Raw genomic sequence first — 23,779 nt, forward strand, 5'->3', positions numbered from 1 at the left:
ACTCATTTTCTTTTCTTTCAAATGACCAAGAATGGACTTACCAATTTGCAAAATTTGAGCGAATTTGTTTGTGATAGTTTATTTATCTCACTAGATTATTAACGTGTTTAAAAATATCTATCGGTATGAATGTCATACGTTTCGTCTGTGATTCATACAGTTAAATCCTATGATAAGTTCATATGTATTTTCAATATTTGTGTGATTGTGTATTGTGTACCTTGATAATGTTTCGTTGACGCTAATGTGGTATGGCACTTGTCACAATTCGACGTTCTCCAAGTGTGCAAACACCAAGAAAATCGGTAAGTTACCACGCGTGAACCTAAGTTCCGTCTGTGTTGTTCAAATTCAAAAACTGGTACAGATATATTCTAGTATATGTCAATTACAAAATGCTTATAAAATTACGTTTTTGTATTTTATATGCACTTCAGTATTATTTTGATTTACAAGAATATATACATACTTGTACACTAAGAAATAGGTAACACCAGATGCAAGGCCCCAACATTTCATTATAACATACAAAGGACTATCATTGCCTACAACCTATGCTTTGAGTTATTGTTTATTTCAAGATAGATTACTGACTAGTTCATTTTTACATGATACACAATACTAAAATTTACTTAATGGTGCAAAGGTGTACTAAGGTCCAAATAAAATATTGTTATTGTTGTTGTTGCTCTAGGGCACCCTGTTGGTATATAGGGCCCGTACAGGTTGTCTCCACTTGACCGTGTCTTGCGCTTGCTCCTTGACTTCACTCCAGGTCCCATCGGTAGTCCTCATTTCGGTCTCCACAGTGCGTCACCAAGTGTGTACAGGACGACCTGGCCTTTTCCTGCCAAGCAGTTGCCACTCAAATGCGATTGATGCTGAGTTGACTCCAATGCACTGTAGAATGTATCGTATCCAACGTCATTTCTGATGGGTAATTCTTGTGTGATGAGGTTTTGGTCACATTTAGACCAGAGGTCTTTACTTGATATAGTGGCTAGCCAGAATATGGGAAGTATCGACCTCAAGCACTTATTTACACCTGCAGTTGGTTCATGAGTGTCTTGTTATATATTGGTACTATTATTTTTGTTTATGCAGCCTACCAAAATCATTACATATTAATGTTTTTCTAAGCCTTTAACAGGACAAAAAATACAGGGTTCCCATTTCCTCCTTATCTTTAATATGTTCTTGATCTATACTATATAATATAATATTGTAAGAGAACTGACAGGTCCCTCAATATTTCATCAAAAATATTATTATTTTAGCTAACACCAGCACCAGCATATTTCCAAAACTCGAAAACCAAAATGTCATAAGATCATTTTTTTTATTGCCTTTGTAGGCAGATGAGAATACGGCCCACCTGATGGTGAGTGGTTACCATTGCCCCTGGACTTCAGCAATGCCAGGGGCAAAGTCAACCCGCTGCCTACTGCTAAGAGCTCTTATTCAAATTAGATCCATACTTTAACTTGAAGTTTGATGTTGCAGTTTTGACATGATGGCCACTTTAAATTATACTTGAAGTCATAATAATTTATATTCTATGATTAGTGTATAAAATAGTAGTCAATAATTTTTGAGTCTGACATCTGATGTTGTTCTAATACAACAGATACTTTTTGCAATATAACCACTGTATTTTGACAGAATATGAACAATTAACTGTTTGTTTGTGGATTTTATCTTATTTGTAATTGAAATTTTAGTTCAGAGATTTATTTATGAAAAATACCAGGAATTAAGCCTGTTAATTTATCTTTATCCTAAAACCTAACACTAGCACCCGTAGCACTACTAGCAGTAGTGATGGGAGGGAATCTTGAATGTCACATTAAAATGCTTATGTATCTATGTTTGGAACTTTCTAGGTTGTAAATTCCCCAGTACATATCTAATTAATATGATTTAAAAAACTTCAGTATGTATACTTTTACATTTCGTACCCCTCCGTAGTATGAAGTTTCCCACACTTATAGAGAATGAGTGCAGAATGTTAATATTTTTTTAAATTATTATATGAGTAATAACTTTATTTATTATAAAAAAAAGAACATAATAATCCTAACCTAAAAGTACATGTTATTATCCGCAATATGCTTTGTCAGATTACAGAAATTGAGTTATCAGCAACATGCTTCGTCAAAAAGTACAATACTTACTTTCAGCTACAAGAGTCGTCATTTATTAAATTATGTATATTTTTTTTTACATTAAATCAATAAACAACTACCATGTATTTGACGCACACACGCATGCATACTATTTGTTTATTTTCAAAGTTTTCTTATTGCTTATGCAATATATATATATTATAACTAGTCAGGTCATAAGTATTGTCACACACTAAAAACTTTTCTTTTAGAATGCTGGCCACAAAAAAGTTTATTGATTTCGTATTTCGAATTGTTCATGAAAATAAAAATGTATACTTTTAGAATTTTACTCATTTTTAAATATGAAGTGGACGCTTAAAGAAGACCGTGTTGCAGTTATTGCGTTGCATCGTTGCGGTTACGCGCCAATTCAAATTTTTAACATACTGAAAAATTTGAATATAACCAAAAGATTCGTTTATCGTACCATCAAACGATACAATGAAGACTCTAGTGTAGATGACAGATCAAGAAGTGGTCGCCCTCGGTCTGTTAGGACTCCAGCAGTGATAAAAGCTGTGAAGGCGCGAATTCAAAGAAATCCTAAACGTAAGCAGAAACTGTTGGCCCTTCAGATGGGGTTAAGCAGAACCACGGTGAAAAGGGTGTTAAATGAAGACTTAGGGCTTCGGGCATATCGAAGAAAAACAGGACATCGTTTGAATGCTCGTCTAATGGACCTGAGACTGAAGAGATGCCGCGCTTTGTTAAAGCGGTACGCGGGAAAAAAACATCGGGAAATACTTTTTTCGGATGAAAAATTTTTTACCGTAGAAGAGAGCTACAACAAACAAAATGATAAGGTGTACGCACACAGTAGTGAAGAAGCGAGCAACCGTATTCCGCGTGTCCAACGAGGTCATTTTCCATCCTCGCTCATGGTATGGTTGGGAGTTTCTTATTGGGGCTTAACAGAGGTACATTTTTGTGAGAAAGGTGTAAAAACGAATGCAGTTGTGTATCAAAATACAGTCCTGACGAACCTTGTGGAACCTGTTTCTCATACCATGTTCAATAACAGGCACTGGGTATTCCAACAAGATTCGGCGCCAGCTCATAGAGCGAAGAGCACACAAGACTGGCTGGCGGCGCGTGAAATCGACTTCATCCGGCACGAAGACTGGCCCTCCTCCAGTCCAGATTTGAATCCGTTAGATTACAAGATATGGCAACACTTGGAAGAAAAGGCGTGCTCAAAGCCTCATCCCAATTTGGAGTCACTCAAGACATCCTTGATTAAGGCAGCCGCCGATATTGACATGGACCTCGTTCGTGCTGCGATAGACGACTGGCCGCGCAGATTGAAGGCCTGTATTCAAAATCACGGAGGTCATTTTGAATAAACTTTAGTGTCATAAGAATCTATGTTTTGTTAAGTTCATTTTGGTATATGAATGGTTACATAATGAATAAACTTATTTCAATTATTTTACATTAAACATGTGACAGAATTTATGACCTGACTAGGTATATTGTCTGTGGTCAAATTGAGAATAAATGAAATATTGTTTGTCTTTATTAATATTTGTCTAAGTGTAGTCTTGGCGAAATCTGTGATGAATAGAATCATACTAGTGTGCAAACTTATAATTTCAGTTAGTTATAATCGAATTCCGACTACCGGGGGACCACTAGTTCTGATAAAGAGCGAAGGTCGCTCTCACCGACGTTCGCCGGTTCTACCCCAGCAGGTTATTCTGAGGACGCATGTAGCAACGTTTAGGCGGGTCCCAAATATCTTCCTATAGCTCGGTCGCATCTCTGACATCCCTAAGGGCATTACGTGGTTTTTTTGTTGGTTCAGGCTAACAGAGCTTTTTCAAGCGATATCTCAGCGAGGATGGGAAGCTAAAACAGAAACGATTTATTTCGTACTAGCTTTTGCCCGCGACTCCGTCCGCGTGGGATAGTTACTTTGGCTTAACGCAAAATTTTACCCCCGCTTCATTTACGTAGAGAGTGAAAATATTTTTGAATTATAGAATGTTAAGGAGCTATTTAAACCCCTATTTTGAAACATCCTTTATTGGTGCTCCACTTACCGTGTCCGGTCTTACCATGATGCTATATAGCCTATAGCCTTCCTCAATAAATGGGCTATCTAACACTGAAAGAACTTTTCAAATCGAACCTGTTCCTGAGATTAGCGCGTTCAAACAAACAAACTCTTCAGCTTTATAATGAGCCGTTACCGTCGGTGATGGACGTTAGCAATTACAGCGGCACGGTCAAGCTGCTGAAGACTCCTGAAACCTCAGACCTTTTACAGCGCTGTGGAAGCTCATTCCAAAGCCGTAAGCCGTAAAAAGTAGTACGTGATAAAAGGATAGGTCTGGAATCGTACTGTAGATGAACGCAATGGATCTAGGGCGTATTGATAATGTCGAATCGGCTCTTTTTCCCATTTCAGTTTTTTTGTGGTTTTAAAAAAAGACTCGAATCAACCCATTATTTTATAAATTTAAAGTACTTGACATCCATATTCCAGTGTATTCCAATCCTATGATCAAAATATTCGAGTATTTGATTACTTACTAAGTATTCGAGTTGGTACTCAAGTCGGTTTGACCCGGTGTCTATCTATTAAGAAGTATGGATGAAAATTGATCCGGTGGTGGCTGAATGAGTTCGATGTTTATAGCTCTTACACTTGGAAAAAAGTATAATTCCTATAAATCCCACTTCTATCTCATATCCCGCTTCCTATAGGATCGTATTAAATTTGAATACGGCTTAAAGGCTCTAATCATCTTTAAGATATAATATTAGATAAATAATAGATATAATACTAGACCTTTTAAATTAAGAAAGCGGTATCATGACTGTTATCACAATTAAAGCTTACCCAGGAAACGTTACGTTGAATAATTGAATATTAATTTGTTTTAATTCGTTCTTGTAATTGATAATGTAGGGATAAAAGGAAAGAACGACTTCCTTTGCAATATACTTAAATACTATAAATGAGTCGACTATTATCAAAGGCGGCAATCTGACTTTTGGACAATGATTGGTAAATCAGAAAAACGAATTATTGACTTTGTTTTCCATTGGCAGTCACAAAACTCTTCGGAACGACATCTTAGATAAATAACAGGTTAACTATTAACCTTTATTTAATGCAGGTTTTGAACCGTATTCTTTGAAGGAGACGATTATATTCAAATAAATCTGTATTGACATATCAATAAAATTTTTTTGTCCAAATGCACAGATTGCCACCTTTGATAATAGACGACTCAAATACTCGTATACAAATTATGAGTTAAATATGCCGAGTTTTGTCAATAAACCGAGATAGGTTTTCCTTTTTTTATGATTTTTCCGTATAGTTGCATTTTTAGATAGTATAGTTAAAGTATTTATTTATGTACAAGAAATGTATTTTTGATTTTTGTTTCATAGGATGAAGCAGATAAATCAAGTGACAAGGTCGAAGACAATGCCAACAACCGTGTCAACAAAAGGTTTGTGTCATTACGTTTGAATCAAATATTTTCAATATTATCAAGTCATTATAAAACTACAACACAGATATTCATTTGAAAAAAAATTTGAAGAAATCATTTCTGAAAAATACCAATAAAAAAATGTTTATTTTCTTCACGTATATAAGTACGATAGTTAATTGATATTTATAAAAAATATTCTTAGATTGAATCATTGTTCTGCATTGTTATCACTTATAAGGAGTTAGAATACCAATAAAAAAACATACGGTCCGAATTCATCAGAACATTATCTTGAAGTCTGTTAAAAAAAAACATAATTGTAAATATGTATTTAATTGTCACTGTCACACATTTTTAATGGCCCGCACGGGTAGGTACGTACCACCGCCCACCACCCTGCTCATTTCTGCCGTGAAGCGGTGATGCGTTCGATTTGAAGGTCGGGACACCCGCTGAACTGTGAAACAAAAACTTGGAACTCATGTCTTACTGATGGCACTTATATTATTGATAGGCTCCGGTAACCACTTAACATCAATCTATGCAATAACAAAAAACACTATTATTATTTAATACTAGCTGACCCAGCAGACTTCGTAGTGCCTCAATCGATAAATAAAAGACAAAAGGAATCCGTCCGATGGGGGACACATCAAAGGACAAACAAAATTGTTATTTTCATTTAATTCCGAGCATTTTCATATTTATCTACCTTTTAAACCTTCTCTGGACTTCCACAAAATTAAATAATTCAAGACCAAAATTAGCCAAATCGGTCCAGCCGTTTTCGAGTTTTAGCGAGACTAACGAACAGCAATTCATTTTTATATATATTTAATATTAATACTATTGAATACGTAATTACAAATTTAAAAGCATAGTATACTAATATATTCCTTTTCCTTAAACGTGTTCCTGTTCTGCGCCGTATTCTATATTTACACGTTAGTTTGTGCTCCATTCAGAGGGAAGCTCTCAGTGCTGTGACGTCTTACATTCGGTAGACTCATCGTTTCAATTTATTGTTGCAACACGCGCACTGAAATATATATCTTTTCTCGGGATAATCCGTTTGCCTAGTGAATTATTGGATCGATATTAAATTCGATATGTCCACAAACAACATGTCCGTGTTTGCGAGAAGAAAAAGACAGTATTTAGAAAATGTGTGCAGTGAGTGATATAATTGTGTGGTCTAAATGACTACAAAGATAATATGGTCGCTTTCAGGTATAATTTATTATTACAAGAACATAAATGAAACGATAACCGTTATAAAAGCGGAATAAACGGGAATGAACAGATTATATTATTCGTTTGACGAGAACGTACCTAAAGCTTTCATAAACATCTCGACAATATTAATAATGAATCCGTACCTTTTTTAAATTTAATTAAATCAAATAGAACAATTAGAACTAACTCATAAAACATTCGTCAATATTCGTTATATTTTTTACAAATTTTATGTAATATAAGGAAAAATGATTAAATACGACAAATTATGAAAAAATACGTAAATCTAACTGCACTTTATAGAAAATTTATTACAACTAAGCAATATGTTATCTAAAAATACCTACCAGATATGTTATCTAAAATTTTTAATCGTAAAAATCGTTACACGCTTTATTTACACTTATAAATTCATTGAATTTAGTAACCATAAGGCATGAAAATAATTAAATAGAACTAAAAAGAACCCACAAGATGAGTCTATCATGGCGAAATTTGGTTGCGATGCGTGGTATCGTCTCTGTGTTAAACCTCTCCTGAATTGGCCTGACGATGGGCGTTCTGTGTTCGTTCTAACGTCTACGGACGCACATGGGCGGCATCGCAATGTTTTGGCAACATGCCGCGAACGCTATTTTTGATAAACCTTGAATGAACCGCCCTTGCCGCTTAAATACAACTTCATCGACAACTTTGTGTTCCACAAGAACGTCACATAAAAGAAATAAACACGAATTGTCGTTATAAGTAAAAAGTATTTTTAACCGCAAAATTTTAATAATTTAAGCGTTAAACCGAGCGCTGTAGAGTGCTTGTTACTCAACAGTCAGCTGGATCACAGTGTCAAGGGAGCTGGTCGATGTAATCGAAAATGTTTCTTATACATCACGTACTAAGTTTCGATATGGGTAAACGCCAGTGACCTAAAACGCAAAGGTGCCTGGTGTATTCATTCATAGTGAGTTTTTGCCATCGATTTTTAAATCGATTAAAAACCTAAGTAGGTATATCACTACATAGTATAAAACAAAGTCGCTTTCTCTCTCCCTATATCTGTCCCTATGTATGCTTAAATCTTTAAAACTACGCAACGGATTTTGATGCGGTTTTTTTTAATAGATAGAGTGATTGGAAAGGAAGGTTTATATGTATAATAACATCCATTAAATAGTGGAGAAATCAATAATAAATTACAGTTTCCGAAGCGATGCGAGGGCGGGTTGCTATGCTTTAATATAAAAAATTACGAGTCCAAGGTTAATAAGACAATAGTTCAATATTTGATTTGCATAATTAGTAACATTAAAATATTTAAGTAATTGCCAAATGCAATAAACCTGTGCAGCCAGCCAGCGTGTCGTCCCTCGCGAAGCACCGACCCGGCATGTACTCGCACCGGTGAAAGGAAGGTTAAATACTCCGCCAATAAGACAAATTGCAGCAACCTTACTAAAAATGGAATCGCACCACCGTGATTTCATTCTTAATTGAATAATAATAAAAACGAATTCAGCTAAATATAAATAGACAAAGCTAAAAAAAAAAGATTAAATATCATATTCCCAGGTGTTTCCGAACCGATTTTCTTATTTTGTTTGTTTAGAAGCCATAGATAGACATTAATTCTTCAATTTCAAAATATCGATTAATAAACATATGAGAAATGTGGTCATTTAAACTTTGAGGTGTCAGTGATTAGTAGGTTTCTAGATTTTACTTGGTGTAAGGAGGCTAGGTGTTGCAACTCCTGTTTCCCCAACACTCATTAGAATACTTTTCCCACCAAGACGAATAAAAACGCAAAAAAGAAACAAATATTATTTTATATACTTGGTAGAAATAGATTTAGTGATGGTACGTGCAGGTACTACCAATCTGTCTTAATTCTGCGAAGAAGTCACACGGCTATGATTGAAGGATAGCTATTATACAATACAATTGGGACTTTGATGTACTTCTCAAGTTGGGTGTTGGCATCTAAATTGCGAAATCTATGGGCTTTGGTAATTACTTAACACTAGGTGTGCTGTGACCCGGTCCACCCGTTTAATATTAATAAACGTAAAAAACTTTAAACTTTTTATTAGATAAATTTATAGATATATATATAACGTATAATTTATTAAAGATCATTTAACTATTTCTGCAGCTATTGTTTTCAAACACAAATTTTCTAAACCATTCCACAGCTCTAAAATATGGGGTGATGTTCTAGAGTTTGAAACTCCCTTCTCGAACTAAAAGTTAAATTCATTTAAAAAAATGGTATACATACGACTTTCTACACGCAATCATATACCATCTGCGCATCCTACAAGTTTATAAGCTCCAGCAGAGCTGAATGAAATATGAAATCCGCTTTCTCTAATTTCAAAATAATGTTTTTCTAAGCCAATAATAGTTTACTTAAAATATGATGGCTGCCACACGATTCGACATTGAATTTATCAACGTCAATATCTTGAGACCTCCTGCAAGCTTTGCATAGTCGGGCTGTGATCTCGGACACGTTCATGCAGCTCGTACTGTAAATGCTGGATTACGTCATGAACTGGGCATCTCATTACTGTTTTAACAAGGTCGAATAAGCAACTATGGACATATGAGCTCTTCGTTTACCCTACATGTCAAGTGGAAACCGGAGATAGGTAATAAAGCGATGTCGCTACACATCTTTAAACGTAAAAGTGAAGTCATAATTGCTTTACAACGCTCCTCGAGCCGGTACGCATGATGGTACTATCCATCCCGCAAGTTGCCTTAACAACAGTACTTGGGATAAGAAACAAAGGGAGTTGAGGGAGGAATTAAATAATAAGGGTTATCAGAATGTAGAGCTAGTAGCTGTAGCGTGATGACCGACTAAAATATTATCGTTACCTACCATATTACGATTAAGATTTAAAAGCTTATTGCACTAATTGAATAAGACGAAGTTCGCCTGGTGTTATACATTCATTCAGTATTGGGAGTGGATGATTTTTTATGGTTCCGAAGCAATTTTTTTATCGTTATTATATTGACGCAACTGTTTCCCCTTTTTAACGCGAAATAAAAAGCGTTCAAAAGCGGTCTAGATGTGGTAGAAGATTTGCGTCCCTTTGGTAGGCTATGAACATTTGTAACTGTTTATTTTAAATCACGCGATGTTGTGATGATGTGTACAAGATATAAGGGAGAATTCACGCTGAGAACCAAACACAATCCCGAAAAAGCGTATAAAAATGGTTTGATGATTTGGTTATTAGTTGGCCTAATAATTTTAAAATGTATCATTTTCGAAGGGGCATACTTTGAAAGTGATAAAATAAAATTTAATGAATAACTAACATTTTGTGTATTATCGATGTTTTGCGGTACTTTCTTGACAGAGAAATACAATAAAAAGGACTTTTTTCCAATTATACAATACACCAAAATAACGTCAATTCACACAAAAAGTAAATTTAATTTAAAATTAAAGTACAAGGTGTGGACTTATCGGTGAAAACGATCTCTTCATGGCAACCTCTTCAAATCTTGTGTGTACCGGAGTCACCACTAAGAAACTGCCGCCATTCCTTTTGAGACGTTGGAAGTAGTAATTGTATAGTTTGGTGGGTGTTCCAACCTTTAGGTTAGGACTGTTTTGCCACAGGAATTATCGTAATGATGATATCTACTAGTGCACAATGCGCTTTATCACCACTAAAACAAAAATAATGAAATAACTAGGCATTGAATAGCTGGTCAAGGCCTTGCGGTTCGTGCATACAATTAACTCGAATTGGAGCTAGCCTCTCGTATTTAGTAGTGGAATAGTGGACTGGTCTGTTTTAGGGTTCCGTGGACAAATCGTAAAAACCCTTCTAATTACGTCATATGCGTCGACGTGTATATCACAACAATTTTGCTAGAAGACAGAACGGACGCCTATTGGTAGCTAGTGCCAAAATTCACTCGAATAAGGTGGTCGCATTCGGGCTTGTTCGCCTGTGTACAAATAGATGAGGCATCATACTTGATATATATATATTAATTTGTTTTTTAGCCTCAATGAATGCTACTTCGCGAATAAGGGCTCAGCAGTGGTGCTGGGGGGTACGGAGCGCGGCTGCATGGATCAGAGACGATCCCCAGTTCGCTCATGTCCCCAGTCTGACATACAAAATCACCTTCAATCTATGTTCTACTTATTGCGCCCTGAAGAGACGCTCAAAATGGTAAAAAAAAAAAACGATTTATTTTGTAAACGAATTAAGCGAGTATTTGTTTAATGTCGCAAAACGATCGTTTCAGGCGGTGAAACTGGAAAGCGCTCACCCAGGCCGAACAAGATACCTGGTAGTGGTTTGCCGTAATGAAGAATCTGCGTTATTGGGTATCGACTGTAATGAGCGCACAACTGTTGGACTAGTCCTAAGAGTCCTGGCCGACACATCCATAAAACTAGACGGAGATGGGTAAAAAAGACACAACTTAATAAATGCTTTATTTGAAAGTCGAAAACTAAGATCCCGACTAACGTCGACCTTCATCCATATGTTTACCGAAATGGAAATAATGTTGTATCAATCACTAGTGAAACTCGGCCAGGCTCCGCTCTGCCTATCGCGAAACATAATAATATTATAAACATCACTCATTAAAACTACTCGCGCGCCACCTGTCTTATGTTGCTAGTACTATTGTTAATTTTTCCCTTAAGTGCGCGAACACGTAGATGTTAAACAAACAAAGATTGTCATATTTCGAATGATTTGGCTTATAAAATTGAAAGCCTTCTTTTTAGAAAAATATTTTGTTCATTTATTGTTTAATTTTGTTGGTTTTGCTAAGTATATTCAGTAAGTGCTACTGATTCGGTAGGAAATAAAAACAAGAGAAGATTAGGCTAGCTATCCTTTTTGGTAGCGAAAACCAATAAGTTCATAACAAACAAGGTATATGAAAAACTAAAGCAAACAGTCCATTGGCGTAATAGCGTAAAAAAAAAAATCAAACTGGACTTACTGATTTCTCGGCAACCTTTTCAATAAAAGTATGTACATGCTAGTTCGTAAATTTTATTATTTAATGTGTGTAATCCATAATAAACACTATGGTTGTGGCTGGAGTCTGCCCAAATATATGTTTAAAAATGTTACTAATTTTTAATAAACTATGCTTAGGTTTTGTGAATACTAAAGGAAACCACCACGTATTTTCATATTCAAAGTTTTGATTCTAAGACGAGCTTACGCTCTATTTGATGGAAAGTGACTAGCACAATTAGCAGTTCATTGCCTACCGTCAAAATCTCGTTGTAAAAAGACATAACGAAATAATAAGGGAATTTCGTTTTTTTTATGGCTATATTAGTAATTTGTCTATAAAAAACGGGAAAATTTTCTTACACACACAAATAGTGATAGGTATTATATTCCCAGATAACAGTTAAAAGGGACGAATTTTTGAATTCATAGTCTCTCTTAAATGTAAAGAGGCGCTTGAAGGTAGATGTTAGTCGGTCCAAAGTCAACACTACGAGGATTACATCTTTCAAATAATTATTTGACACGTGTCATAATATATTAACTACCTATATTAAATTATTAATATTAACTTTAAATTTTCAACAGCGGATTCAGCGTCTGTGTATGTAACCAACAGCATATATTTAAGCCAGTCTCCGTTCAAGCCATGTGGTAAGGTTCAATATTGTTTTGCGGGGCGTGAATTTGTTCATCAAACGATTAAAAACGTCGTCCATTATTGTTGTCGCTTATTAAAAAAGGTTTGTATTTTATTTCAGGTCTGCTTTGCAAACGCTCCATCGGGCTAGTGCCAGAGCGCGACAGTTAAATCATTTTGCAGGGGGACCTTCGCATTCTTGGTGCGTCTTCTATGAGAGTCATGTGGACTCTGATCGTTCTTGTCTTAACGAATGGCACGCTATGGATAACATCGAGTCGCGTCGACCGCCATCGCCTGATTCAGTCAGATTAAAGTGAGTATCATTAGAGAACATTAATATTGGGCTGCATTGCTCATGCTAGGGTTAATGTTAGCAACGTCGTCAAGTTAGACCCCCGTGAGCTTAGATACTAGTTCTGTGAATCTAGTAGAACCCCCCGAGGTTACTAGAATAGGTAGGAGAAAAAAAACGGTCTGTTGCTGTAAAAGCTTCAAATTCAAAAGTGTTTTCTAGTCCACTTCTAAAAACAACACCCAACCAATTTCGTGCTCGGCCGCAGATTTCCACGCAAATTGTTATTAAGGGTGCGGCGGCGTTGTAATTTGTATCGGCTATATAAATACTAAAGAGAAGTAAAAGCCGATGCCCGATGAGAATTAATAATAAAGTAAAAACAATTTTTTTGTGGATTTACTATGATATAAAATACTTAAAGTAATCGTTTACGACACATCAAGTTTGCGTCCCAACTGCAATAAGGAATCAGGCAACTGTTATCTTCTAAAGCTGGCACGCAAATAATACGTGTGACGTCATTTGGGGTCAAAATAAACCACGAGCTAATCTTATCCAGTAATGTGAATAAGAAAATATTCATGCGTTGTGATTTGGTCGTTATTTTTGCTTCAAATTTTTTTATAGTGAATGTAAACATAAAAATTGTAATAGAACACTTTAAACAATACGAGTGTTCATGATATCCCGATAATATTAGAACAGGTTTCAAATTATTTTAGTGTCATACTCAATTATCGTAATCCATACTTAATCCATTTTACAGTCAAAGTCGATATTGAAATTTGAAGTCGCCGTGGCCTAAAGGATAAGACGTCAGGTGCATTCGTATATAGCGATGCACCGGTGTTCGAATCCCGCAAGCGGGGGTACCAATTTTTCTAATGAAATACGTACTCAACAAATGTTCACGATTGACTTCCACGGTGAAGGAATAACATCGTATAATAAAAATGAAACCCGCAAAATTATAATTTGCGTGATTATTGGTGGTAGGACCTCTTGTGAGTCCGCACGGGTAGGTACCACCGCCCTGCCTATTTCTGCCGTGAAGCAGTAATGCGTTTCGGTTAGAAGGGTGGGGCAGCCGTTGTAACTATACTGAGACCTTATAACTTATATCTCAAGGTGTGTGGCGCATTTACGTTGTAGATGTGTCTATGGGCTCCAGTAACCACTTAACACCAGGTGGGCTGTGAGCTCGTCCACACATCGAAGCAACTCTTCTTTTTCTCCACCTTATCCCACTAGGTGGTGTGGCACAGCTAATTTTTCTCTTCGATTCTCTTCTATCAGCTGTCATCTCAACACTCACTCCTCTCTCTCTCATATCGTGATTCACACACTCCATCCATGTCTTCTTTGGTCGACCTCTTCCCCTCTACCTTGCACTACCATTTCCATACATCTCCTAGTCACATGCATCTTCTCTCTACGCATCACATGTCCATACCACGCTAACCGTCCGCTCCTTAATTTGTTGATTACCGGGGCCACTTTCACACTTCCTCTGATATACTCATTCTTTATCTTCTCCATTCTTGTCACTCCACACATCCATCTCAACATTCGCATCTCTGCCACATGCACACATCGAAGCAACAAAAAAAAAATTGTGCTGACGGCCTCATTTTATATCGTGATAATGTCTTATTTAGGTGGTAGTTCTTAGGCCTACTTTACGGTGACCTCGAAAACGATCGAGTGCCGGCCAATGCGTTAATTAATACACATTACTAGCATTAACATTGCGAAGGAAACGCTCAATAAATCTTCTTGCGTGAATCATTAATTTTTATTTAATGCAAAACAAAAAATATTTGTTTCCTTTTGGAAGCTTAACAAATGTGTTTTATTATAAAAATGATTTTCGTTATTATTGCAGGCCACGCGAAAGAGACGAAACAGAATGCGTAATAAGATGTACCCTCAAAGAAATCATGATGAGTGTGGATTTGGACGAAGTGACGAGTAAAGCCATCAGAGGTCGACTGGAGGAGGAGTTGGATATGGACCTCGCCGAGTACAAGTCATTCATTGACCACGAGATGCTCACGATATTGGGTCAGATGGACGCGCCGACAGAAATATTCGACCATGTTTATCTCGGTTCGGAATGGAACGCAAGTAACCTCGAAGAGTTACAGAGAAACGGGTTTGTATTGCTATTTAGCCACTGAAATGTTTGAGAATGTCACAAATTTTACGAGATCTATATTAATTTATGCATGATAATTAACTTTGCAGAGTCAGACACATCTTAAACGTTACAAGGGAGATAGACAATTTCTTTCCCGGAATGTTTGAGTATCTGAACATAAGGGTTTACGATGACGACAAGACTGACCTATTGAAGCATTGGGACAACACGTTTAAGTATATAAATAAAGCGAGAAATGAAGGTTCAAAAGTTCTCGTCCACTGTAAAATGGGCATCAGCAGATCCGCCTCTGTCGTAATAGCTTACGCAATGAAAGCATTCAATTGGAATTTCGACAGAGCCCTGAAGCACGTTAAAGCGAAAAGGAGTTGTATCAAACCGAACACGAATTTTTTGAACCAACTAGAGACTTATCAAGGTATCCTTGATGCAATGAAAAATAAAGAGAAATTACAAAGATCAAAGTCTGAAACAAATTTAAAATTGCCTAAATCGGTAACGAAAAATGAGAACAAATCAATGGAGCCGACGCCTCTAGTCTTAGCTTTGACGGGATCGTACAGCGGCCGGCCGCGCTCGTGGTCGCCGGACACCAAGATAGCGTCTCAGCTCCTCCCTGCCCTCCCGCCGACGTCGGTTTCCCTCGAGAACTTAGCCTCCGAGACCAGGCACATGCTAATGCCGTGTGCCAACGGAAGCTACAGCGTATCACCGAATCAAATAATCAGATTAAAAGGCGAAGGCGCTCCATCAGTGAAACACATTGTGAATGAAATCGAGAACGCTACGTCGGGCGATCGCAGGGATCTGAGTCGTAGATATCAAAAATTGATTTTTGGTAGTCAGTATGATTGTCTCAGCGATCGTTCTGTCGATGTTCCTAGCGCTCCGAGCGTTCCAACGCAAACTTCTCCGACGCGCAGTTCTGGTCTCAAATATGCGCAGCATTATTTCGAAGGAGATAGAATACACACGTGGGACCCCGGGGAAACGTCTGCGTGTCGAGACGAGATCGGTCGCAATCTTAGTAATAGTGATAATTTAGTAAAAAGTGACAGTGGCATCGTAGATATAAAAACGAATAAAGTGACAATTAGTGACGGTTACAGTTTTATCAATTTGACAGAACGGAATTTAGAAAGTGAAGGTAAACGAGTTCCCGACGAAGAAGCAGCACCTCCGAGTCGACAAAGTTCGTGGAGTTCATTCGATAGCGCAGTTGTACTCGATCTGTCTCGGCACTCTTCGTGGGGCTCGTACGATACGAGAGGCGCAAAAACGCAGATCATCGGTCGGGAGGAATCTATTAAACGAGCCAAAGATCGATCTGACGATCGCAACTTGAAGAAGGATGATACAGAACGCGGTGCCGAATGCGCGGCCGCCTCACAAAAACAGCTCTCCGATCTCAGCATCATAAGAGAACACAACGAGGCACGCAACGCCGAGCGGCGACTCACCGACAGATCCGGCCTCGTGGCGGACAATGAAAGAAAATTTAACGAGACCTGTGCCATATTAAAAGAACTCGCCAACGCCGCAGCCAGAATGGAAAAAGCGAGAGACCGAGGGGCGTCCACGTGGAGCGGGCGCCTGGCCGCCTCCGTGCCCGCCGACACGTGGCTGCGAGCCGGCCTACGGCGGCGCCGGCCTGTCTGTGCTTCGCAAGGCGACTTGCCGCGCGCCGCCGCCGGACTCGTCAGTAACCTCAAAAAGGAGTTCGAAGCTCGCTCCGAAACCGATACATTGCGACGGTCGGAACCTCGCACTCGGACGGCAGCCAACGAGCACGCCGACAGATCTCCGGCGTCGCCACCTTCCGGCGAAGATCTCTCCGTGAAAGTCTTAGTAGACAGATACGACAGGCCCGGGCGTTCGAGGTCGGAGTCGGTCGGAACGAAAGGTCCACAAGAGTCCGTCTCGAAGAAATGTCGGTTGACGGCGGAGAGCGAGAGTCGCACTCGCACTCGCAGCGGCGCGGTGGCGCTGCGGAACTCGTTCTGCGGCGCCTTCCGCGGGCTCGGCGCCGACCGGCCGCCGCCCGCCCCCACCGTCCTCGCGTTGGCTCCTATCGACTATAACGATGTGGTGGTATCTACTGTGATGTCAAAAGCTCAAAACAAAAAACAATTGCAACACGGGAAGACGCATCCGTTAACGAGGCTCAACCTAAATCGGTCAAACAATAGATGTTCAAATCCTGTATATAACACTATGTAGAACTATTTGTTTTTATTTTTTATTTTTATTTATTGTGAATTCTTGCCAAACTCGAACTTTTATCTTACTAGAGTTTTATATGATACCTATATTTACAAATGAAAATGCAGTGTATTTGTCTATCTTGTAAAATTGTACTGAACAGCTGTTTGTGCGTAGAAGATGTTTAAAAAGAGAATAAACAACTCAATAAAAACTTTAAAATAAGTTTTTATATGTGACGTTTTATTAAAGGATTCTGCTATAAAAGGGCCAATTAGAAAAAAAAACCATGGAATAGTAGAGAGGTAAAATAAAAGACCTGTTTTGTTGAAAGTCCACCCTTGACGACATTTTCATTTTAAATGTTGGAGTTTCTCAACATTAGCCAAAGTCCACGCACTGTAGTCGTTTTCCAGTGACGAAGGAAACGCGGGGCACGTTTTGTATTTCACTAATATTTTTGTATGTGTCTGGTATTTTCGTATTTTTCCTTCTAATAACGCCAAAATCAAATGCGTATATACCGCCTGGATTGTTGCGAATGCTGCACTCGGTCTGTGAACAATACTAAATAATGTATTGACTCTTACAATACAATTTAGTGCTCAACTAAACATTTGACTGTCTCGTCACTATTGCACTTTTCTTTCCTTAATAGTGTCTTCAAGTGAGTTATAGTTTAGCAAAAAATTAATTTCGTTTAAGATAGAATTGGACCGTTTCATAACACATTAAGAATGAAACCCGCAAGAATTTTAATTTGCGTAAAAACCGATGAGTGGACCTACGTGTGGGCGTGTGGGTATCACCGCTCTGCCTATTTTCTGCGACGAAGCAATAAGCCGTTCCGGGTTATAATTATATAATTAAGACTTCGAGAATTATGTAATTAAGATGCCATAGGTGGGTGGCGGCATTTACAATTCTATGGGCTCCAGTAATCACGTAACATCAGATGAATCATGAAATAGATCACCACCTACCAAAGCTAAAAAAAATGAATGTGTTACGTTTTTATAAACTGTAATTTTTATGAGTTTCAAACAAAATTACGTTCACGAATGTGGATGAAAATAATAAAAAATGTTCTCACTATTTTCATGTTAACATCTATTAATCTCAAAATATTTGAGTCTGAGCCACCACACAAAATCAGGTTTGTCTCTGGAACCAGCTTCCCACAATACAATTTTGACTGTTGGTTATCAGGTTTTATGGTTTCAATCAATTTACACGAACCGTAATCCCAGAGCTGAATACAATCGTTCTCTTGCCATGAACAAGTGAGTATCTTAAAAGTAATCAAATACACGTGAAAAACTAAGCTTCCCTCAGTTCATAAGAATTATATCGCTTTTTTAAATTAAGATGTTAGCAAGACTTGACATTTTAGCAAGACCAGTAAGTGTTCTCGTCCAACTCGAATGCGACCAAGAGTTCGATGTACAACTTAACCCACAGACACAACCCAATGATCGCGGTACCGATCCGGCGGAGCATTGTTCTTGCTAGAGCAGATGTTAGCAGTCTCAGGCCGAGCCCAGTGGCTCGCCTTACCGTCCGACAAAACCAGAATAGTATACTGGTAATTTTTTAGGAAAAAACACAAGAATGTTAAAATTCTTTCATTAAAATTAACATTAATTTTATAGAATAAATAAAAAGTACAATATTTGAATATATGTAAATAGATAGAAAAAGAAAATAAATCAGCACAGGCTTATCGCGATATTCCAAGAACCTAACTCTGCCATAGATTATACACTTAATATATTTGAGATAGATGCGCAACTCTCATTTTTATTTTTGCTTTAGTTAGAGCCCAGGACAGCAGGCGTCGCTGCTGTCGATTATTAATCTCCCTACCCCCCACCAGGTGGCTTTTTTAGTAATTTTAATATTTTTTATAATTAACTCTCTTTATGAAAAAATCTTATCGTTTAGAATCGCTGAAATTCCCGGTAGTACTTATGAAATATTAAAGAACGTTTGATTGTGTTCAGCATTCTAATCGATAAGACCTTTTCATACAGAGAGAAAACAGTTTTTTTAAATAAAAAGCTGTAATTCTCTGTAAGCTATTTAATTTCCCTATATTACAAACAATTTACTGTTAAAAGATAGTATGAACGTACAATTGTATAAAATTTCGAATAACAATAACTCCTCTAGATTAATCCTACTAGAGTACTTAATAACATTAAATCGAAAGTTATCTAAAAGTTAATTAAGTCTAGATAATCAAATCATTCAATGTCACTTAAGTCATTTGTGCGAAATATAAACATGTCAGCTTTCCATTACAAACATAGTAGACAATTTGAATTAAATTTAATAAATTTGTTTCTTAACTATAGCAGTTCTTGCTTAAAGTTGATCGTGACAGATCATGACCTTGTATGAAAATATTACATCTATAAACACTACCTATGCTTCGTCATACAATAATTGTCATTTATACTAGCATTGTAGAGATAATACACACACTAAAGTGAATACTAAATTATTCTTAGCATTCTTATAAACATTTAGAAATTTAAGAAACGATTAACCCACAATCATGTTCATAACATGTGACATTTTGTTCTGCACAAACGTTTTATTACATGATTTGAAAAACAAAAAATGTTTAAAAAATGTAATGATGATTTAAAGTACTCTTAAATATTGATAGTTTGTACTTAATGACGCTTATAGTAATCTTAGACATGATTACATTAGTTATACTTTTATTCCCTATCTAAATTATTTCTATTCTGACGTTTCTGATGCTTTAGCTTTGGTAATACTAGATGAAACAAACAGCAGATTGAAAGAAAATCATCTTAAAGTTAATTACATTCATTACAAACCATTAGTTTACATTTTGTTAAAAAAGAAACTGGTGTTCGTTACATGCAAATGAATTATAAACATACACATGCAAACATAAAATGTAAATTTATCTTTTAATCCAAATTAAATGTACACTAATATTACATCTAAATAATAGAAAGGGTTTCGAAAATTTTTATTGCACTCAACAGCAGACGAGCACGCAACCCGGCCCGTGATAAGTGGTCACCAGTGCTTATAAACTTCAGCAGTGCCATAGGGGTTGCTGTCTATCACTTAAGTTTTAATAAATTATTAATATACTCAGTCACAAGCATATTGATTTCACATAATGAAAATGTAAGAAACATAATCATGTTTGGGCATTTTCATTTATATCTGCTCATACAGAAAACACAACTTAGCAAATATATTCCACAGTAAATCTAAATAATTGCAAATAATGCTTTTAAAGACCGTTGACTTTTGATCATTAATTAAAATCATCTTCTCGTAGAATTTACAAAAGGTTATTTACAAAAATTTATATCAGTATTTTCATATATTACTAACTTACTAATTACAACTATTCAAACGTAATACTATAACTATAAGAACTAAACAACCTATTTTAAAACAAAATTGGCATCAATTTAGTTCTTATGAACTATTTCAATTATTAATTTATCAATTATAAACATATTTAAAAAAAATTAAGATCCCTTGAGAGTTCACGTTCCTTGCTGAATCAGTTTCTCTTCTGAAACGGAGAAACAAAGTATCTTAAGTATGTAACAAATATTGAAAAAATACGACCATGAAAAATTTAGTGTTAATGTAATCTTACTTACAAATTAATATATTACATAACACGTTCTGGTTCAAATATAGTGCATCAATATTTTCATGTTTCAGACATTTTAGTGCTCCTTATAATTTTTCCATAAAATTTTGTCATTATCAAACCTTTGTCTACAAAAATAAAAACATTATTTTATATTGGGTAGAAGGATGAACGTGGTCACAGGCCACTTGGTGTAACTTAGTTATCAAACACCAGGAAACAAAACGTGAATGCCATCATCTAACTTTGGATGTGAGATCAATTGTGCTGTATTTTATTTAAACAGGAAAGCATGACTGATTGATCATTCCAAAAAACTAGTTCGGGCCCACTTGACAATAAGCATATAATACGCTGAGTTGCAAAACATAAATACTTCCACCCACTCGAGACAATTTTATTATCTGAGGTGTGTGTGTGATAGTACGAGACTTAATACCGACTGTTTTGATCAAAACTTAACATATATGATAGCTAGGCAGCAGAAATAGGAAGGACCATTAGTTGGTGCTAATTCATTTAATTATATTATGAATAATAATTATGTTAGCAAATAATATACCGGGAAAATAGTGTAAACTCACCGTTATCAAGGCATCCGAAATAGCATTTCATTTTCGATCTTCGAGGCATGCTGATTTTTAATAATAAACATTCTGTAAGAAATGAAAATAGTTACACAGGCTTACGAAACGCTAACGAAGAAAAAAGTATTGGAGCCAAGTTATGTCTAAAGAGAATTCAAAACAGAATTTCTCAATGTCTAATCGTCTAATATTCTCATAAAGCTAAAAGTTGCTCTAAATTAATACTACAACGTAAAATAACTCACACCAAGACCAAAAAAAAACGATTTAAAAAATTAAATCGTTACGACATTTTGAAAACTTTTTTTTTTTTTGAGATTGTTTTACGGCCCTGGAATTTTGAAAACTTCAAAGCAGTGTTTCCACTTACGTTTTTTTTAACACATTTTACCCTAGTTTCTTTTGAATTTACCCTAAAATTTCCTAGACAACTTTCATAAATCCTTTATATGAGTCGACTATTATCAAAGCCGGCAATCTGACTTTTGGACAATGATTGGTAAATCAGAAAAACGAATTATTGACTTTATATTCCATTGGCAGTCACAAAACTCTTCGGAACGACATCTTAGATAAATAACAGGTTAACTATTAACCTTTATTTAATGCAGGTTTTGAACCGTATTCTTTGAAGGAGACGATTATATTCAAATAAATCTGTATTGACATATCAATAAATTTTTTTTGTCCAAATGCACAGATTGCCACCTTTGATAATAGACGACTCATATAGAAAGCGTAAATAAAATACAGAAAATAAACCACAGCATATTATTTAATGTAGGTATATATAATATAAACGCCCCCAGAAGATCATAGATCTATAGGATTAGAATTTTCAAGGAAGTCGACGCATTGCTTTTATATTCTTTTGCTGCACAACCTAACACTGTTCGGTTCTAAAATTGAGCAATTGTTTGCTGGCAAAGTTGGGAACTTTCTATGAAGCAAGCCGTTCAGGGTTTCATTAGAAAGCCTGTTTCTTTTGTCAGTTTTTAAATTTGAGAACACTGAATAATCTTTCCACCTCAGTCTTTGAAGAAGGAACTGCTAGCAAAAGTGAAATGACAATTACAAGGTTTTCGTAAATGAAATTACCATGATAATCTTTCATGGTACATGAAGTACCTGTATATTACAATACAAGTAAGTTCTGGTGACATCAACGAAAATAGGTAAATAAAAATTTGGCGGATTATACTTATTGGGATTCTGGGGAATCCCTAAGAAAAAGCAGTGGCTTAATCTATGATTTACTTTACTAGAGGGTTACTGTTGAATCAAACCTTTATAGTTTTTATACACAACTCTGTTTTATTCTTTGTCTTGTCAACTCGACTTAATGTCATTCTCTCTCCATAAAATAAAATGTTCATTGTTTTACTTTAATTATCGTTTATTTTAAAATTCACAACAGTTACTAGTATAGGCTTTGCTTTTTACCCCGAAATATCCTAAATCCTGGTATTTTTTAAATTGTCTTTATCATCCAAAATATCAGCTATTTTTCCCTAAAAAAGGGAGAATTCCCTAAAAGTGGAAGCACTGCTTCAAAGTACGCTACATTTTTTATTGAGTCAGAACTCATATCTGCCATCTAGTGAGTTTATTAGATCATTAATGCCTAAAAGTTACAAAAATGACGTCGCCACAGGAGTAAGATGACGCTAGTTGTATGTTATTTTCCTTTGTATGGGAGTTGCACCCCCCTGAACTCTGCCATTGCTTTGTCTATCGTTCTCAGTGCAACAGATAAATACTACTGAAATACGATTGTGAAGAATGATACACGCGTCAATTTGGCATGTGGAATGATACATGCACGCGCCGCATTGGAGGATTAACAGCCTGGCCACGGGACATTCGCCGATACGAATATTCGCGCGGTGCGAACGGCGAAGCGTCTAGCGACTAAAATAAGAGCATAGAAATGTACCTAACAAGCCACGCGCACCGGCGACCGGCGAAGCGACCGGCGAAATGTACCGAGCGAATCGCGCGGGCGACTTACGATGCGGCGGGCGAGCAAAACAAATGCATGAATAAGGACGGCGCAAGCCACGGAGTCGAGCGGTAGTCGCGGCGAATAGTGGAGTGATTAAATGAGTTTAGTTGTTTTCGCCGCGAAAAATGAACGCCGAAATTTTTATATTTTATATTTTTTATAAATTTTTTTTTTTTTTAAACTCGTCGTGGCCGAACGGATAAGACGTCCGGTGTTGAGCGATGCACCGGTAGTCGAATATCAGGCGGGTACCAATTTTTGTAATGAAATACGTACTCAACAAATTTTAATGTTCACGATTGATTTCCACGGTGAAGGAATAACATCGTGTAATAAAAATGAAACCCTCAAAATTATAAT

General features: G+C 36.6%; 2 protein-coding genes and 1 long non-coding RNA gene across 4 annotated transcripts in view; 1 reads left to right on the forward strand and 2 right to left on the reverse strand.

The window, feature by feature from the left end:
- Positions 1-17,401, forward strand: ssh (Protein phosphatase Slingshot). Of its 2 annotated transcripts, XM_089730362.1 has the most exons (8): positions 1-305; positions 5,574-5,635; positions 10,887-11,058; positions 11,135-11,298; positions 12,457-12,522; positions 12,630-12,824; positions 14,692-14,961; positions 15,054-17,401. In XM_089730362.1, the coding sequence occupies exons 1-8, from the start codon at positions 252-254 to the stop codon at positions 17,185-17,187; spliced, it is 3,117 nt and encodes a 1,038-aa protein (XP_089586488.1). In that variant the 5' UTR covers positions 1-251; the 3' UTR covers positions 17,188-17,401. The 2 variants fall into 2 exon arrangements, with proteins under 2 accessions (XP_089586488.1, XP_028042372.2); XM_028186571.2 differs by lacking the exons at positions 1-305; positions 5,574-5,635 and adding an exon at positions 6,582-6,850.
- LOC114252088 (uncharacterized) overlaps positions 17,193-23,779 on the reverse strand; it is a 12,214-nt gene continuing 5,627 nt past the window's right edge. The window contains exons 5-6 of the mRNA XM_028186573.2: positions 18,263-18,460; positions 17,193-17,724 (exon numbers count right to left, since the gene is read on the reverse strand). Of these exons, the coding sequence (XP_028042374.2) occupies positions 17,551-17,724; positions 18,263-18,460 (372 nt within the window). The 3' untranslated portion in view covers positions 17,193-17,550. The remainder of the gene's footprint in view (positions 17,725-18,262; positions 18,461-23,779) is intronic.
- LOC149502194 (uncharacterized) lies at positions 19,237-23,134 on the reverse strand. The gene is made up of 4 exons (XR_016323657.1): positions 21,660-23,134; positions 21,412-21,483; positions 20,835-20,955; positions 19,237-20,743 (listed from the first exon to the last, which is right to left on the reverse strand). It is a non-coding gene; the product is annotated as an uncharacterized LOC149502194 (long non-coding RNA).

This window comes from Bombyx mandarina, chromosome 10 (assembly GCF_030267445.1).
Source record: "Bombyx mandarina strain Sakado chromosome 10, ASM3026744v2".
Classification (NCBI taxonomy): domain Eukaryota; kingdom Metazoa; phylum Arthropoda; class Insecta; order Lepidoptera; family Bombycidae; genus Bombyx; species Bombyx mandarina.

Excerpts from the sequence above, each read along its gene's own strand:
- ssh (XM_089730362.1), top strand. The coding sequence starts at position 252 with ATGGCACTTGTCACAATTCGACGTTCTCCAAGTGTGCAAACACCAAGA. Across the intron at positions 306-5,573 it reads TGCAAACACCAAGAAAATCG|GATGAAGCAGATAAATCAAG; the intron begins GTAAGTTACCAC and ends TTTGTTTCATAG. Across the intron at positions 11,299-12,456 it reads ATAAAACTAGACGGAGATGG|CGGATTCAGCGTCTGTGTAT; the intron begins GTAAAAAAGACA and ends AATTTTCAACAG.